At 50.1% G+C, this 18,602-nt stretch overlaps 1 protein-coding gene and 1 long non-coding RNA gene across 2 annotated transcripts in view; one reads left to right on the top strand and one right to left on the bottom strand.

Annotated features, from left to right (window-relative positions):
• LOC115467326 overlaps positions 1–18,602 on the bottom strand; it is a 145,740-nt gene that overhangs the window by 59,751 nt on the left and 67,387 nt on the right. The gene's annotated exons all lie outside the window — the stretch shown is intronic.
• Positions 1–18,602, top strand: part of LOC115467323 (probable inactive peptidyl-prolyl cis-trans isomerase-like 6) — a 63,489-nt gene that overhangs the window by 34,642 nt on the left and 10,245 nt on the right. The window contains exons 4-6 of the mRNA XM_030199194.1: positions 10,766–10,828; positions 10,917–11,064; positions 18,173–18,229. Coding sequence (XP_030055054.1) covers positions 10,766–10,828; positions 10,917–11,064; positions 18,173–18,229 — 268 coding nt within the window. The remainder of the gene's footprint in view (positions 1–10,765; positions 10,829–10,916; positions 11,065–18,172; positions 18,230–18,602) is intronic.

The raw sequence follows: 18,602 nt of genomic DNA, 5'->3' as shown, positions 1-18,602 counted from the left end.
TACAATCTCAGAATACTGCGTGCTGAGCGTCATCTGACACTCGTTCTTATACAGATTAATAGTCATGCGCATAAAACGCATCACACGTCATACACACACATGCGCAGTACAGGCACATGCGCAATACATTAGTAGTTCTGTAGTTCTCACAGAGAAAAGATACGTCAGTTTCATAGCTTTCATAGAAATTGTTACTTTGCAAGAAATGTAACTTATTGCAGTGTTCCAGCACATCTACACAATACAGCCTCTATGCAGGGATCACGAGACTGCGCTGGCAGAGCCAGCTGCCTTTCATACAATCCTAAACTGCTGACTACTACAATTTGTTATCTAGCTGCTGGTTAACAATTACATACTACTAGTAAAAGTCTAAACTGCACAGGTTTTGGTCTTAGTCTAGGCTCATTATATGTAAGGCACAAAAAGGTCCAGTGCATTAATCAAGTATGGCTAAAAGGCCAAAAGCAGAGGTAGAGTCCATAAGTATAAGTCCATCAGTAGGCACAAAACATGAAGTTGTTCTGGTGGTCAGTAGTATTAGTAGTATTCATAGTATTCAAGTAGTATCCGGCGTTCCACCCCTTCATTCCCCCCTTTTGATACTTGAACATCCATCTGGTGGAGAGTATCACCTCCATGAACCCTGAAAAGGAAAGAAAGGACAAGGATAGTTAGCGAGAGAGGCAACAAGCGAGCCCTAAGCCCTTGCGCAGCCGTTGGTTGCTTCGCCGGGGTTGAGACGGAGGGCCCCTAGTGGAATCCCCCCCCCTTTGTATCCGGTCTTATGCTGACACAAGGGTACTGGCCCATTAAGTGACTCAGGAGGTCAAAAGTGCACGTCAGCCACAAGGTGCTTCATCGTCAGCTTCATCAGACTGGGGAATGGGGGAGTACATCTGGAGAGCCATAAGTTGGGCAGCAGCACGGCGGTCAGCGATGCTTTCCATGGTGGAGCGGAGACACCTGAAAACTAAGGGGAGAGACAAAGGTATTAATAGGCAGGACAGCAAAAACAGGCCCCCCATGACGAGGAGACCCTTTAGACTCCCGGAGGTCGGCAACCAGCTAGTTAGGGAGGAGGTCCAATCCCAAGCGCTGTTCCAGGTTTGGACGGGGACGTGGGCCAATTTGACCATCCGGTTAGTTATCTCGCTGATGACTTGGCTTTGGTCATCAATCTGTAAGCAGCAATTACTGAGGTTAAACTTGCCACACACCCCACCTTCCTGGGCCAAGAGGTAGTCAAGAGCCAAGCGATTTTGGTAAACTGCGGTAATAAGCTTAGTGTTCTGTCGGGCTAAAATATTGAGGGCAAAAGCCGAATCATTGGTAAGGATCTCAAGCACCGCCTGCAAGCGGATAATGCGATTTATCATATAGATAGGAGTACGGTACCCATATGTACCATCTTCAGCCCATGTGGCCGGTCCATAATAATGAATGATACGTTCTGGCGGCCACTCATCCTTCCAGTCTCCTATCTGGACTTTGGGTTTGGTACTTGGGAGGGACCGTTTACGTCTGCCAAGGTTATCAGGCCCCGTTTCCATGTAAAGGGGGATGCCCAATGTCTCGCCGACTCGCAGGGGTAGAAGGAAGAAACTGGGTCGGACGGTGCCCAAGAGACAGGTACCGTACCAGCGGGCCGGGAGCTGTTCATAAGCCCGGCGCCCGCAAATATAGTAGTAGCCCTCCGGGGCTACCCACTTAAGGGAGGCCTTTCCCCCGTGTGTCCACGTTGCGTTCAAGGTGGGTTCAGTCCAGATGGGCTCCGGGGCAGGCAGGCGGTCCGTCTGCCACCAGGTATGTCGACTGCCGTTAAACTGAAGGACCCCCGTGCAAGCGGAATCTCCCACGGGTACAGAATAATGCTTCGATGGCGCTCGACTAGCGCAGAGGGTACCTATGATATTGGTTCTCAGGGCCCACTCGTACGGCTTCGGGCGCTGGGGAAAGGTAATGTTTGTGGTGTTCAGCGCATCCCATGTCTGTTGTCGGATCTCCCTCGCTTCCCAAGGCCATTGCTCACCCATATGGGTGCCTCCACAGACGAAACAGTTGGTAATTCCCAGGGAGAAGGCAATGTTTTCGGCCAGGTTAAGGAACATATTCCGCGCTTCTGAGGAGATGGGGAACTTAGTCGCTGCTTCTTCAGCACGAGCGATTTCATCGAATACCTCTTGGTACCCAACGACAGTAATCTGGTAGTGCGTGGGAGGCTTTGTTTCGAGGGTCTGATATATGGTAATATACGTCAGCGGATCCATTCCTCCTCCGTCAATGCCAAGGCCCCACGTTCCTCTCCATGGCAAGTCGTGGCTTCGGATGGGCCAGTCTAGGGACACATAGTTACCAGAACCTCGACGAAATTCGCCCAGGCCGGTACATCCGGTATATCCTCCTCCCGTGTAAGCGCATACTCGTCCCCAGCCCGAGGCTCGAGTGTCGCCGGCACACGGGAGCCAAACCCAAGGGGAGCAGCACCTCATGTCTGTACTGAAAGGGCAGACATACTTGTGGTCGTTCACATATGCCTCACGCCAGCTTTGGCTACCACACTTACGGGACCAAGGGTGTTTGTCCATGGCGGCGCAAACGTCAAAGGTGAGTGTAGCCACAGTTTGGGTGCCGCCAGCAAGGATACGAGTGGAATTAACGTAATATAGAATGCCATCCCCTTCAACCCCCGGGGACCCGGCCACATACACAGGGAGTCCTACACTGAGGGTGACATTATAGTATCTTGGCTTGGTGGGGCTATGGCAGACGGTGAGGTTGCCTTGGAGGCACCTGTGGAACTGTTGGAGGCCAGCCGGGGTGATGATGGCGCAAGTCGGAAGGAGCCGACAACCGCTGTCCGGGGGCTGCGACTGGTGGATGAGGGTGGTGACTAGGTGGTACCCTCCTTCTATACGATGGCGCACCAGGCGCAAACATTCAGTACAGTTCTGGCTCAGGGGGTAGTAGCTCGGGACTGAGCAGAGGAGGAGGAGTAGACTCAGCATCATCATATATATGGTGGGAGGTATCCGAGCCTTTGCAGCAAGAAGATGATAAGGCCCACGATTATGGCTACAATAAACGCAGAGCCAAAGACACAGTGGGTCCAAAAGCTGGGGTCCTGTTGCTGGGCAGGCATGAATCTACCGGTTCACGTTTTTCTGAGGGTCAGCCGTAGTGGAGCGTCAGGATGTGGATGCGCAGTCCAACGCTGCGGGGTACTGCTAGTGGGGGCAGCAGGCTTCAGTCGGGTCCAATGTATCCACACTGGGCTTCCTGCAATTTTAACAGCGGTTGGAGTCGTTAGGAGAACAAGGGAGGGCCCTTTCCACTTGGGTTTCAGACAGTCCGATTCATCCCACTCCTTTACCCAAACCTCATCCCCCACCCTAAACTGGTGTGTAGGGCTGGTAAGGACTAAGGGACCTACACTCTCAGTGTATTGTTGGATGTCCTGTACTACCTCGCGTAAGGCTTTCATCTGTCTCACTAAGGAATTCTCGCCCTGTATCTGCAAGGAGTCGGGAAAAGAGGGTAGTGGTGGTGGCCTAGCATACATCATCTCATAAGGAGTAAGGCCTGTGGCCTTGGGGGTGCACCTCATATGTAGCAAGGCCAGTGGGAGCAGGTCAGGCCATTTGGCCTTTGCCTCTTGGCACAGCTTGGCTAGCTGATTCTTCAGGGAACGGTTAGCTCTCTCCACTATACCGCTGCTCTGGGGCCTCCAGGCACAATGCAACTTCCAGTCGAGGCCCAGTCTCGTACTGAGCTGTTGTGTAACTTCGCTGGCGAATGCAGGGCCGTTGTCGGAGTTTATTTGCTTGGGGAGGCCGTATCTCGGCAGAATGTGCTGGATCAATAAGGAGGTGACTTCCTTCGCCATTTCCGTTCTGGTGGGCTGCGCTTCAATCCATCCAGTGTAGGTACACACGGCGACGAGGATGGCTTTGTAGCCCCGGAGAACATGGCTTGGCGTCGGACCGGGTCCCGTCCTTGGATTGTTCCGAGCACAGGTTAAGCATTGACTGGAAGCATTTTTGGTCCACAGAGATAATTTGTTAATGTAATAGGTCTTCTCGAGCAGGCGTCCCAGAGCGTTCTTGCCTAGGTGGGTTCGTTCGTGGGCCTCCTTGGCCACAGTCCATGCCAGAGCTTCGGGTATCCATATGCGCCCATCCTGTAGTACCCACCAGCCATTGCGTGACTCCAGGCCCTCTTGCCGGGCCCATTCTGTTTCTTGCGGGGCATAGATAGGGATCTTGGTGGGGAGGTGAACGACGAGTACAGGGTCAGAGGAATGAGAAAGGTAAGGGAGTTGACTTGCTCTTTTTGCAGCGTCGTCTGCCCGCTGATTTCCCCGGGCGATAGGGTCCGTTCTCCCAGTGTGGGCCCTGCAGTGCATCACAGCCACCTTCTTCGGTTTCCATACTGACTCGAGTAACTGGCAGATCTCAGCGGCATTTGCAAGTCCTTTCCCCTCAGCTGTCAGATATCCTCTCTCCTTGTACAAGGCTCCATGCACCTGGAGGGTGAGGAAAGCGTATTTGGAGTCGGTGTAAATGTTAACAACTTTTCCTTCAGCCCACAGGAGGGCTTTGGTGAGGGCGATCAGCTCCGCTTTCTGGGCTGATGTTCCGGGTGTCAGAGCCATAGCCTCGATCTCATGGTCCTCAGACACCACCGCATAGCCAGCTCTTCGAATTCCCTCTATCACCTGGCTGCTTCCATCGGTAAAAAGGGTGATGCCCCCTTGCCAGGGTTGGTCCTTCAGGTCAGGTCTGCTCGAGTGCACAGTGGCCATTACCTCTTCACAGTCATGGAGTGGTGGTTCAGGGGCCGGTAGGAGGGTGGCAGGATTGAGGTTGGTCGTGTCCAGGATCCGCACCTCCGGATTTTCGCACAGGAGGGCCTGGTATTTAACCAATCGGGAGTTGGTCATCCATCTGGGTCCGTGGCTCTCGAGTAGGCCGCGGATGGCGTGGGGCGTAGTTACAAAGAGTGTTTGGCCGAAGGTGAGCTTATTGGCCTCGTGTATCAGCAAACAGGCAGCCGCAATGCTTCGTAGGCAGCCCGGCCATCCTCTTGCCACATTGTCCATGCCCTTGGAGAGGTATGCTACAGGGCGTTGCCAGGTGTCGACCAGTTGGGTGAGGACTCCAAGTGCCAATCCCTTCTTTTCGTCGATGAACAAGTGGAACGGCTTAGTCACGTCTGGCAGTCCGAGCGCTGGTGGGGCCGCAAGGGCATCCTTAAGGTCCTGAAGGGCTTTCAGTTCGCTTTTCTCCCACCGGAGATCTTGGCCCTCGAGTTCAGGCCCCTTCAGTTTGGCATACAAACTGTGGGTCAGGATAGCAAAATTGATGATCCAAATGCGGCAATATCCAGCGGCTCCGAGGAGTGCCCGCAGTTCCTTCTTATTTGCAGGAGTGGGTTGGTTGCGGATAGCTTGGGTTCGGGGGATACCAAGCCTCCGGGTTCCTTCTCGGAGGCGAAACCCCAGATACTCGACTTCGATCTCGCATATCTGGGCCTTCTTGCGACTGGCCCGGTACCCCTGGGCTTCCAGGGTTTTCAAGAGGTAAAGGGTAGCTTCTGCACAGTCCGTGTACGTTTCACGGGCCACCAACAGGTCATCCACGTATTGGACGACCGGCCCATACTCGTCCTGATACGTCTTCAGGTCCCGAGCGAGTTGGTCGCCGAAGAGGGTGGGGGAGTTCTTGAATCCCTGGGGGAGTCGTGTCCAGGTAAACTGCTGCTTATTACCAGTCTGTAAGTCTTCCCACGTGAAGGCAAACAACTTCTGGCTGTCGGCAGCAAGGGGGATGGAGAAGAAGGCGTCCTTCAAATCAATGACACTGTACCACTTGGTCTGGGCTGGCACTTGGGCGAGAATGGAATAAGGGTTCGGTACGAGGGCAACTATGTCGGCTACCTGGTTATTGACCTTTCTCAAGTCTTGGACGGGCCTATACTCCGACGTTCCTGGCTTCTTCACGGGCAATAATGGGGTGTTCCAAGCAGATCTGACAGGTCTCAGGACCCCGTGCTGAAGGAGTTTCTGTAGGTGTTTTTGCATGCTATGCCGGGCTGCATAAGGGATTTGATATTGTCCTTGGTTGACAACTTGGGCATTTGGTTTGAGTTCGATCCAGAGGGGGATGGCGTTGATGGCTAACCCCCCAGGGTTCACCTCCGCCCATACGTTGGGCACCTCCCTGAGGAGGGGGGCTGTGAGCGATTTTCCAGAAGCGCCGATAATTGGTATGGTTTCTTTTGTGGCCGGGGCGATGGCTGTGGTGATGACAGAACGTTGGGCCCCCGTGTCTAGGAGGGCCTTCATCAATTGCGTCCCCACGCGGATCTCCACCAGAGGGTCAGTGGGGACTCTGCCCTCCCGGTCCCTTCATGCCGTATGGTCCCGGGTGGCGTCCAGAGCCATCTGCCATTCCTGCTGTTCGGCCCGTTCCCGGCCGCGGCCCCGTCCTCGTTGTCCTTGTCTGGGGGCCTTTGGGTGGTCGGTGTCTTCCCCCCCTCTCTTCTGGTCACGCGGTTTCTCCGGACAGTCCGCCCACCAGTGCCCTTCCTCCCGACAGTTTGCGCATTGGTCGCGTCCTAAGGGGGACCGTGTTCCTCTTCCCCCTCGGCCTCTACCTCTGCCCCGTGGCCTGGACCCTAAACGTTCTTCCAGCACTGTGGCCAACACATCCGCATTCTCGCGCATCCGCCTGGTGGACTCCTTTCGGGCTTCGGCCTTCTCTTCTTGGTCGCGGTATCCGAACACGCGATCGGCTATGGCCTTCAGTTGGCTGATGCCCATCCCTTCAAATCCTTCAGTTCTCTGGAGTTTCCTCCGTATGTCGGGTGCTGACTGGCTAACAAAACTCATGACCACTGTGGAGACGTTTTTGGGGTCCTCGGGGTTTATTGGACTATGTCTCCTGAATGCATCCATAAGGCGCTCGAGGAAGTCCCCCGGACTTTCATTCTTCTGTTGAACTATATTGTGAATTTTTCCCATATTTGTAATTTTCTGTTTTCCCTTCTTGAGGGCCGCCAGATATGCCTGTTGGTACCGGCGAATGACGGCCTGTCCTTCCTCGGTCCGGTAGTCCCATGCAGGGACCGCGGTAGGGGCTTCTGTATCTAGGATGGCCTGTACGTTAGCATTTCCCGGGTTGGCGTCTCGGATCGCTTGTTCCATATTTTGCTGTAGGAGGCGGCGTTCTTCAGTGGTCAGGATGTGGGCGCTCAACTGCCTGAGGTCGGCCCACGTGGGATTATAACTGTAAATGATGCCTTCTACCAGTTCTATCAGTTGTTCGGGTTTCTGATCGTAAGATGGTCCGTGCAGCTTCCAGTTATATAGGTCAGCGCTGGAGAAGGGGACGTGGCTGTAGACGGTCGACTGAATGGGCTGGGCATCGGCCACTGGGTTAGGGGTGTAGGTCGTAGACTGCCGGACCGGGTATAGGTTAGTCACTTCTGTCCTCCGGGAAGCCGGAAGTGTACTTCTCGGACTCGACTGGGGGTATCGGGTAACGGCTTTCACTACTCTGTGACTCTTCCTGTTAGTTGTGGGGTCCGGGGTTATAGCGTCTCCAGTATCCGACTCGGACTCGGAGGCCTCAGCGTCATCCGGGCCATCCGACAAGTCCGCGAGGTCGGGGTATAGGGGAACGTATGGAGGAGGCGCCACATCATCCTCGTAGGTTTCCGTGGTAACAAGAACTGGGGCCTTAGGGGGCACCTTTTCGGGCGGGCCCTGAGCTTTCCCTCGGCCTTTCATGGGTGGTCTAGGTTTGGGAAGCGCACTGGTAGCACGGGGCGTGGCCTTACTATTCTTGGCGGTAGTACGGGGCGTGGCCTCTGGGGCTCTGACGGAAGGGGCGGTGGGCGTTATAGGGGCGGTTCCCCTGGCCTCCAGAACGGCAGCGACTGCCGGAGTTTGGAGAGCGAAGGCCGGGGTTCGTTTAGCTCCCCGCCCCTTCCTCTGTTTTATCACCATAAGGGCGGCCTTCTCTACCTTATGTTGGGCCCAGTCGGGCGGGTCTCGGACAACGCTTAACCACGCCTCAATGTAGGGGATGTCCTCTGGGCACCCGGGGTTTCCCCCAACTATAACAATATTCATGACCGCCGCCACCTTTTCGTACTCAAATGACCCTTCCGGGGGCCATTCGGCAATTCCTAACCCGGGCCACATAAATTGACATCGCTGTATCATCCCGGCCCTACTGCATTTATCTTGGTCGAACACTTCGCTAAAGTGTTCCGTCATTAAGTCTAGCGGTGTGGAACCACCCCCGCCCATCCTAACCTGAGTGCCAAAGGATAGGAGACGGACGAAGGGGAGAGGGATGGTGGAGGAGTAAGGGGTCTCGTTCCACCGGACACAGAAGGGTCAACACTCGGCCTGACCAGGACGTGGTCGCCCAGCCTGGAACTGCAGGCCCAATCACACAACTTTCGCACACAACAAGAAACCCTCCCGTACGGTTTCTTCGCCCAAGCCTAGTGAGGTTCCGGGACCTAGTCCGTATTAGTCACTGGCTAAGAGGGTGATCAATCCTCTTCTTCGGCCCTTTACCGAGCCGGTCACTACGTTGAGTATACTCGCCTGTCCGTCGTCCCAGCAGGCCGCGCCGTCGTACGCGTCTCTCCGGAGAGAAAAAAGAAAAATGAGAAAGCTGCTTTGTCGGAGCCACACAGTCCCACTTTCAGCCGGCCGGAATTGATCGGCCCTCCCGCCGTGAAGTGGACGCTGAAGTCAGCGGTGGCCACTAACCACTTTCCCGGTCGGGGGAGTCGGTGAACCGATCCGCCTGCAGTGGGAAGGGGAAAGAATATAATCCGATTTCCCTTTCTACTCCTGTCCCATCTGGGTCGCCAATGTAACGGGTCCGAAAATCAGGAGGCGAAAGACAAATTGGTTCCAAAACAAAACAGCTTTTTATTGCTAGCAAATTCACACAGCCCCGAGTACAATCTCAGAATACTGCGTGCTGAGCGTCATCTGACACTCGTTCTTATACAGATTAATAGTCATGCGCATAAAACGCATCACACGTCATACACACACATGCGCAGTACAGGCACATGCGCAATACATTAGTAGTTCTGTAGTTCTCACAGAGAAAAGATACGTCAGTTTCATAGCTTTCATAGAAATTGTTACTTTGCAAGAAATGTAACTTATTGCAGTGTTCCAGCACATCTACACAATACAGCCTCTATGCAGGGATCACGAGACTGCGCTGGCAGAGCCAGCTGCCTTTCATACAATCCTAAACTGCTGACTACTACAATTTGTTATCTAGCTGCTGGTTAACAATTACATACTACTAGTAAAAGTCTAAACTGCACAGGTTTTGGTCTTAGTCTAGGCTCATTATATGTAAGGCACAAAAAGGTCCAGTGCATTAATCAAGTATGGCTAAAAGGCCAAAAGCAGAGGTAGAGTCCATAAGTATAAGTCCATCAGTAGGCACAAAACATGAAGTTGTTCTGGTGGTCAGTAGTATTAGTAGTATTCATAGTATTCAAGTAGTATCCGGCGTTCCACCCCTTCAGGGGGAAGTAAGAGGGTTTATGCCTTAATCCCTCCAGTGGTCATGTAGGGTTTAGGGTATCTTCTGGTCACTTAGTCAATGCAATTCATTTCAATTCTTGTATACCGCTAATATCCCCTTTCCAAACATGTCTAGCCAAAAAGTCTTAATTTTGGACCTAGATGTTTTCATTTTGTTCCATTATTGCAGAAAAGTCTATCTTTTGGTTCCATCGATGTCCTGCCCAAAACATGCCCCCTTTATCTTTGGACAAACTCTGAAGCAAAATGTCTAAAATTGGGATGTCAAAAATTGCAACTTGGATGCAGTGGTGTTCCCAGGTCGGTAGCTACCCGGGGCGGATCGCCGCTGCACACCCCCCTCTCGGCACATCACCTTCAGATGGCTCCACCCCAGTGCATCACCTCCTGGGGTGCAGGGAGCAGCTGCGTGGCTGTCAGCTCCGCCGGTTCCCTGCCTCGGAACAGGAAGTAACGTCAGAATGAGCAGGGAACTGGCGGAGCCAACAGCTGTGCGGCTGCTCCCCCTTGCAGTATGCACCTGGGGCAGACCACCCCGCCCTTGGTACGCCACTGCTTGGACGATTGTGAGAGAAAAACATTCTTCTGCCACCTTATGACGTTTTTTGATTGGTTTTTTTTTTTTTTTTGTTTTGAAATCAGGGCCACCGAGGGGGGGGGGGGCGAAATTTCCCGGGCCTTGCCTCCAAGGTGGGGCCTGGCACCGGCAAAGGTCTTCCTGCCTGCCTGCTACCGGGTCTGTCTCGCTCCTACTCCTGTGTGCCGGGACCCGGATGATTGTATTAACTCGATAACCCTGGTTATCGCGTTAATGCAATCATCTGGGTCCCGGCACACAGGAGCAGGAGACGACAGACTGAGGGAGGAGCTGTGAGGCCATCAAACCTCCTCAAGTCAAGACACAGGAAGGTAAGGGGTGAGCAGGGACGGTGGCCCGGATGTGGGGGGGTATCCTGAGTGGGGGGAGGGTGGCAGTCCTGCCCCGGGCCCTCTTTGAAAGTGAGCCCCTATATATCTTAAATATGGTTTCACATGTATTTCTGGAAGCAAAGAAGAGTCTCTTATTTGGATGAAAAGGCACCGTGTAAATCCCAATTATTATTGTTGTTAGGAGGAGGAGCAGTGATAAATATGAGTATTTAAACTTTTTTTTCTCTCTCAATTTTACAGCATGTTTTTGTATATATGAACATCTCTATTCAAGAAAATCCCATTGGACGATTGTTATTTGAGGTTAGTTGCTGGAAAACAAAGCCACCCAAATTTAAAGTTTTGTAAATTCTTTCATGTGATATTTTAATTTTTTTTTCTCACTTCTTAGCTGTTTTCTGGCATGTGCCCTAAAACCTGTGAGAATTTTCGATGTTTGTGCACAGGAGAAGCCGGCACATCTGAAAGTGGCTTAGAGCTAACATACAAAGAGTCTATATTTCATCAAGTAGTGAAAAAAGGCTGGATACAAGGAGGAGGTGAGTTTAAACTCTCCAAGAGACAGACTTATACCAAATGTAGGAATACAGAATATGATGGTGAGGAACTGGAAGGAGCGCGTGTGGGGGTGCCTTCTCGCCGTAGCGTAGGTTCCTCAGTCTGTTTTTTTTTCCATGGAACCTTATGGTCTCTGTGCAGCATGCCTCAACCGATATTTTTTTTTCAGTGCCTTCCTGTGCGGGTTTTCCCTCCATTTTTTTCATTTTCTTCATAGGTTTTGTTTTCAGTACCTTCCCCTTTATTTTATTAGGTTTTCATCCCTTCAAGTTGTCTTTCTTTTTCATATGGCTCTTTAGGCCCCTTTTTAGGCCTGAAAAATGCAGGGGCGTAGCCAGACAGCAGATTTTGGGTGGGCCTAGGCAAGAAGTGGGTGGGCATCAAGTGTTCTCCCCCCCCCCCCCCCCCCCCCAAAAAAAAAAAAAAAATATTTAAGCTGGTGGGAAAATATTTCTCTCCACCTTGGCAGTCTGCAGCAGGCATGTGCTGAAAGCTGAGCATTCACAGGTGCCAGTAATGTGGAGCACACCATTTTCATTACCATCAGCGGGAAGTCTTCAGCCGGTAGAGCTTGGAATCCCCATCAGCTACTGCTAAACATGTGCTACTGTTGGGTGGGCCTGAGCCCTAAGTGGGTGGGCCCCGGACCACCCAGGCCCACCTGTGGCTGCGCCACTGGAAAAATGACCTCGATCAGAAATAAGCAAATGTTGACAAATATCAGAATATATAAGTGAAACACAAAAGCATTCCAATGACAGTCTCACAGGAAGAGGGTGGGATGGGTTAGGTGAGAAACAGGGAGAACTGGGTGGGTGAGAGACAGGGAGAGATGGATGGCTAATAATTTTATGGTTTATAGTGGGATAGAAAGCCCAGATCTTTGTTACGTCCTGTCTGGTGGATGTCAAAATATTTCATCATTTTGGCTTCAAATGTCTTATGTTCCTGAATTGTCTTAAAATTTCCTTTTAGTATTCTCAACATACGATTATTCATGCAGTGTTCTGGTTTTGTAAAGTGCTGTCCCACAGAGGTGACATCCTGGCTGGCATTGGAATCTACTATAATAATTTGCACCTCCAACGTTCTGAAGCTGACCGTGGCACACTGAAGTGAAGCGTTCGTAAGGTTCGTCAGTCTATCACCATCTCTCTCTGTTCTGCCCTCGCGTCAATACGTGATGACGTCGAGGGCGGAACAGTGAGAGGGAGGAGCATGCTGCAGAGTTGCCAGGCAAAGGAACGCAACGTCACACGCATGAGGGTGTCATCGCCCCTCCGTTCCTCCCTCCCTCCCTTCCAGTTCCAGGCCCCCTCCCTCCGATTTTTAAAAGTCATCTTCACTTACCAAGTCAGGGTTACGGCGGCCGGCAGCAGCGGTAAAACGTGTGCAGGCTGCTGCCGGCTGCTGTAACGCTGACTTGGTAAGTGAAGATGACTTTTAAAAATCGGAGGGAGGGGTCCTGGAACTGGAAGGGAGGGAGGAAGGGAGGGACGACGACCCTGGAACTGGGAGGGAGGGGGGGCCCTGGAACTGGGAAGGAGGGAGGGAGGGGGGACACTGGAACTGGGAGGGAGGGAGGACCCTGAAACTCAGAGGGAGGGGGACCCTGAAACTCAGAGGGAGGAGGGAGTGAGGGGGACCCCGAAACTCGGAGGGGGGACCCTGGAACTGGGAGGGAGGGAGGGGGGACCCTGAAACTCGGAGGGAGGGAGACGACCCTGGAACTCGGAGGGAGGGAGGGGACGACCCTCGAACTCGGAGGGAGAGAGGGAGGGGGAGGGACGACGACCCTGGAACTCGGAGGGAGGGAGGGGGGATGACGACCCTGGAACACGGAGGGAGGGGGGACACTGGAACTGGGAGGGGAGGGAGGGAGGGGGGCCCCTGGCACACACTCTCAATCTCACACACACTCTCTCTCTCTCTCTCACAGACACACTCGCACCTAGTCTCACTCTCTATCACACACACTCGCACATTCACTCTCTCTCTCACACACACACTCTGAGGAAAACCTTGCTAGCGCCCGTTTCATTTCTTTGAGAAACAAGCCTTTTTTACTAGTATTTAATATTATGTCTAAGTAAATTGAGTCTTGTCTTTAGCATCTGACTTGTTTCTCCAATATAGCACCCTTCGTCACACTTTTTGCATTGATATATACCACATTTGAAAATGAGCATGTGAAGGAGTTAGGCTGCAGAACCAAATTGTTCTCATCCAAACCGACAATCAGGTTGTAATGGATTATGTGAACAAACGGGGGGGTGGGGGGTGGTATGGGACCTTACTCCTTCTGTCATATTTGGTATAATCTCTGGAGTAAGTAAACACAGGAAATCCAGGGGGTCTTTTACCAAAGCTTAGCTCAAGTTAACTGCAGCAGGGCCCATAGGAATAAAATGGGCCCTGCTGCAGATAACTCGATCTAAGCTATAGTAAAAGACCACCCCAATGCATTAGCATGTAATTTTCAAAAAGGAGACTATGATAAAATTAGGAGAAGGTTGAAAAAAACAACAAAACTTTGAGGGGCAGCTGCAAAGGTCAAAAAATTACTTCAGGTGTGGATACTATTTGAAAATACCATCCTGGAAGCCCAGACCAAATATAATCCATGTATAAAAGGAGGAGGGAAAGGGACTTGATATACTGCCTTTCTGTGTTTTTTTTGCAACTACATTCAAAGTGGTTGATATATACAGGTCCTTATTTGTACCTGGGGCAATGGAGGGTTAAGTGACTTGCCCAGAGTCAGAAGGAGCTGCAGTGTGCATGCGAGGTGGGATGCTGCTGGAATTTTCTAATACCTGTATACCCTGGGCAGTATCCACACCGGGCTCCGTCGGACAACGTCACCCAGATGTTAGAGTACTCTGCCTGCTGTCCTCGGAGAACACCTGCTACAGGTGAGTAACTTCGCCTTTGACACAGTTCCGCAGAAGACGACTTATAAATAAACTTAGTGCCCTTGGTATGGGCTTAAAGTGACTGGTTTAGGAACTGGTTGAGTGGAAGGTGACAAAGGGTAGTGGTAAATGGAGCTCACTCAGGAAAGACACATTGCAAGTGGTGTGTGGCATGAATCAATTCTTGGCCCTATTTTCTTTTTAACATCTTTATAAGCAATATTGCCAAAGGGCTGTCTGGTAAGGTTTGTCTCTTTGCAGCTGGAGTAGCCTAGTGCTTAGTGCAGTGGACCTTGATCCTGGTGAACTGGATTCAATTCCCCCTACAGCTCCTTGTGACTCTGGGCAAGTCACTTAACCCTCTATTGTCCCAGGTACAAAATAAGCGCCTGTATATAATAAGTAAACCACCTTGATTGTAACCACAGAAAGTTGGTATATCAAGTCCCATCCCCTTCCCAAAACCTGCAATAAAAAAAGATACCCCTGATGGTGTGGATAACATGAGGAGGGATCTAGCAAATACTGGAAGAAATGTCCAGAATTATTTTACGATTTAATGCTTAAAAAATGCAGAATCATACATTTATAGTTTATTCCAAATTTGCTTAAAATGAAAATAACACGGTGCTGAACAATATAAAATACACAGTAAAAATAATAGAAAAGAACTCCAATTACACAATCAGCCAAACAGACATAAAAGAATTAAAACAAAAAGTTAAAAGTAAATTAAACAAAAAAAAACAATAACTACCTAGGCTTCTGCCGCACCAGCATTTTCCGGGTCTCATGCCGTTGTTTGATCCCCACAGCCACAGTATTCTCAAAGGAGAAGGGTAGTTAGTGGGGCTCCCCAGGGGGTCTGTGCTGGGACCGCTGCTTTTTAACACATTTATAAATGATCTAGAGATGGGAGTAACTAGTATATTTCCGATTGACAGAGACGTTTCTTTTAAAACATCTCTGACGTTTGCAGTGCGTCTTTTTATTAAACACTAGTAAAAGAAGCCCATTTCAGAGCAAATGAAACGGGCCCTAGCAAGGTTTTCGTCGCCAACACCCTCCTCCTCCCTCCCTGGCCAACCCCTTGGTTGTTCTGCCATAGCTCCGCCCCCAATGTCATGATGTTTGACGTGAGGGCGGGGCCCGGAGCGATTTGTCACCCCCCCCCGCCTCCCCCCTGCCAACCTCTTCGTTGTTCTGCCATTGCTCCGCCCTTGAGGGCGGGGCCCGGAGCGATTTCCCCCCCCCTGCCTCCCTGCCTGCCAACCCCTTCGTTGTTCTGCCATTGCTCCGCCCTCGAGGGCGGGGCCCAGAGCGATTTCCCACCCACCTCCCTGCCTCCCTCCCTGCCAACCCCTTCGTTTTTCTGCCATTGCTCTGCCCTCAAGGGCGGGGCCTGGAGCGATTTTGGTGGCTTCACCACCACGAACCTTCGAACCTTTTTGAAGGAAGTCAGGGCTTGGCTTCACTGACGTCAGTGTCCTCAGAACGTTGAGGGTGAGTTTTATTATAGTAGATTTTTTAATGTATTTTTTGAATATCGGAAAATGTTTCTTTACCTTTTCCATTATGGACTTAGTTTTTCTGCGCATTTTCCAATAAAAGTTTTTCCCATTTGGACAGCATATCAAAAATGTCCCCCCATTATTAAATAAATTACATATTTATTTTATTTATTTATTTATTTATTGCATTTGTACCCCACATTATCCCACCTTTTTGCAGGCTCAATGTGGCTTACAGGGTGTTAATTTGGTATGATCGTTACATAGTGTTAGATACAGTCGGTAATAAATTGGAAGTAAAAAGAGGAATTAATTAGAAGGTAGTGGGTAAGGTTGTGTCGAAGTGTTTTAGAGCGTTTGGGTGATGTACGGAGTAGTATGATTCATCAAGGATTGTTTTTGTAGGCTATGTTGAAGAGAAATGTCTTCAAAGATTTGTAGTTTGATTCATCGAGGATTATTTTTGTAGGCTTTGTTGAAGAGAAATGTCTTCAAAGTTTTGCGAAAGTTGGTTAAGTTGTCCGTGGTTTTCAGGGTCTTGGGTAGTGCGTTCCATAGCTGTGTGCTTTTGTACGCAAAGGTAGTAGCGTTTGCCTGTTTGTATTTGGTTCCTTTACAGCTGGGGAAGTTCAAGTTGAGGAACTTACGGGCTGATCTTCTGGCATTTCTGGGTGGTAAGTCTATTAGGTTCAGCATGTAGATTGGAGCCTCTGCGTGAATGATTTTGTATACGGTCGTGCAGATCTTGAACTCAATTCGTTCCTTGAGCGGGAGCCAGTGTAGTTTCTCTCTTAGGTGTTTTGCACTTTCGTATTTGGGTTTTCCAAAAATAAGACGGGCTGCGGTGTTCTGGGCTGTTTGGAGTTTTTTAATGGTCTGTTCTTTACATCCTACATACAGAGCATTGCAATAGTCCAGGTGACTTATCACTAGTGATTGTACCAAGGTGCGGAAGACGTATCTAGGGAAAAAAGGTTTTATTCTTTTGAGTTTCCACATTGAGTAGAACATTTTTTTCGTTGTGTTCTTCACATGGGTATCGAGTGTGAGGTTTCGATCAATAGTGACTCCCAAAATTTTCAGATTTTCTGAGATGGGAAGTGTACAGTAAGGTGTGGTTATGGTAGGATATAATAATATGGATAGTCCAGTATCCATTCTGGATTTTGTCTCCCAGTCATCGGATCAGTCTAATCAGTTCCTTTGGGCACAAAAGGCTCCTATTACAAAGCTGTGCTACCGATTCGCAGTGTTCTGAATGCGAAGAAGCCCATTCTGTTCCCGTGGGCTTCTTCTCATTCAGCATACTGCTAATTGGTAGCCCTAAATTCCATCAGTAACGTCACAACAATGCAATTACAAAACTCAGCTTTCCACTGTTGCATCATCACATTAGATCTATTTTGATATTTGAAACAAACATTGTTTTCAAAATTATAGAGGGGCATAATCGAACGAAAACGTCTATCTCCATGGGCGTTTATCTCCAAGAACGGGTCCGTGAAGGGGCGGACCGAACCGTATTTTGGGAAAAAATAGACGTCCATGTTTTATTCGACAATTTGTGAGCTGGGCGTTTTTGTTTTTCAGCGATAATGGAAAATGAAAGCGCCCAGCTCAAAAACGAATAAATCCAAGGCATTTGTTCGTGGGAGGGGCCAGGAGTCGTAGTGCACTGGTCCCCCTCACATGCCAGGACACCAACCGGGCACCCTAGGGGGCACTTTTACAAAAACAAAAAAAAGGTAAAAGAGCTCCCATGTGCATAGCACCCTTCCCTTGGGTGTTGAGCCCCCCCAAATCCCCCTCAAAACCCACTGCCCACAAGTCTACACCATTACTATAGCCCTAAGGGGTGAAGGGGGGCACCTACATGTGGGTACGGTGGGTTTGGGGGGCGGTGTGGAGGGCTTCCATTTACCAGCACAAGTGTAACAGGTGGGGGGGGATGGGCCTGGGTCTACCTGCCTGACGTCCACTGCACCCCCTAATAACTGCTCCAGTGACCTGCATACTGCTGCTAGGGAGGTGGGTATGACATTTGAGGGTGAACATAAGTTGTGAAACTGCATATTTTTGTGGTGGGAGGGGGTTTGTGACCACTGGGGGAGTCAGGGGAGGTCATCCCCGACTCCCTCCAGTGGTCATCTGGTCGTTTAGGGCACTTTTTGGGGCCCTATTCGTGGAAAAACAGGGTCCAGGAAAAGTGCCCTAAATTCTCGCTAAAAACGCATATTTTTTTTCCATTATCGGCGAAAGGCGCCTATCTCTGATCGACCGATAACCACGCCCCAGTTCCGCCTTCACCACGCCTTCGACACGCCCCCATCAACTTTGTCCGCATCCGCGACGGAGTGCAGTTGAAAACGTCCAAATTCGACTTTCGATTATACCGCTTTATTCGTTTTTGTGAGATAAACGTCTATCTCCCGATTTGGGGCGCAATATAGGCGTTTTTCTTTTTCAATTATAAACTGGATAGTCTCCTGTAGTAACTGCTCAGTCGTTTACAGTAACATTCTTTGAAAAATTTGCAATAGTTCTCCTTTTAATTATGTTCTCTGCCGCATTTTTCAGAACCAGAAAATGTTGCCTGCACTTGCTCATTCTCTGTAAAGAGTTTCATGTAAAAATTCTACTAATAATTTCTGTTTATTATACAGATATAAAATCAGGATCAGGCAGCGGTGGTGAATCAATTTATGGAATCACTTTTAGAGGTCAGTAAAGTAATGTGCATTTTATCTTTTTGTTGGTTGTACCCTGCCATAACTTGTTCCGTTCAGCATTTACCCTCCTCCTACGCCTCCCTGCACGCCCACTATCTGAAAATCTGCTAGACCATCAGACAAGCAACCAGAATAATAATGATCATATATTACCGTAAAACTTTAACTTACTCATCTATCGATTACATAGCACTGATGTGGTACAACTTATATTGTAATGACAGCAATCTTTTGCTTTACATAAAGAAACATGAAAACTGTCAGCAGAAATGGACCACCTTGGCCCACCCAGTCTGCCAATTTATACCTGCCTGCTATTTTGTCACATGTCTTATTAATTTTGTTTTCATCCCCTTACTTTGCC

The sequence above is a fragment of the Microcaecilia unicolor genome, chromosome 3, assembly GCF_901765095.1.
Source record: "Microcaecilia unicolor chromosome 3, aMicUni1.1, whole genome shotgun sequence".
Taxonomy (NCBI): domain Eukaryota; kingdom Metazoa; phylum Chordata; class Amphibia; order Gymnophiona; family Siphonopidae; genus Microcaecilia; species Microcaecilia unicolor.
Note: the sequence above shows the minus strand (reverse complement) of the source record. Positions and strands in the feature narration are given on the sequence as shown.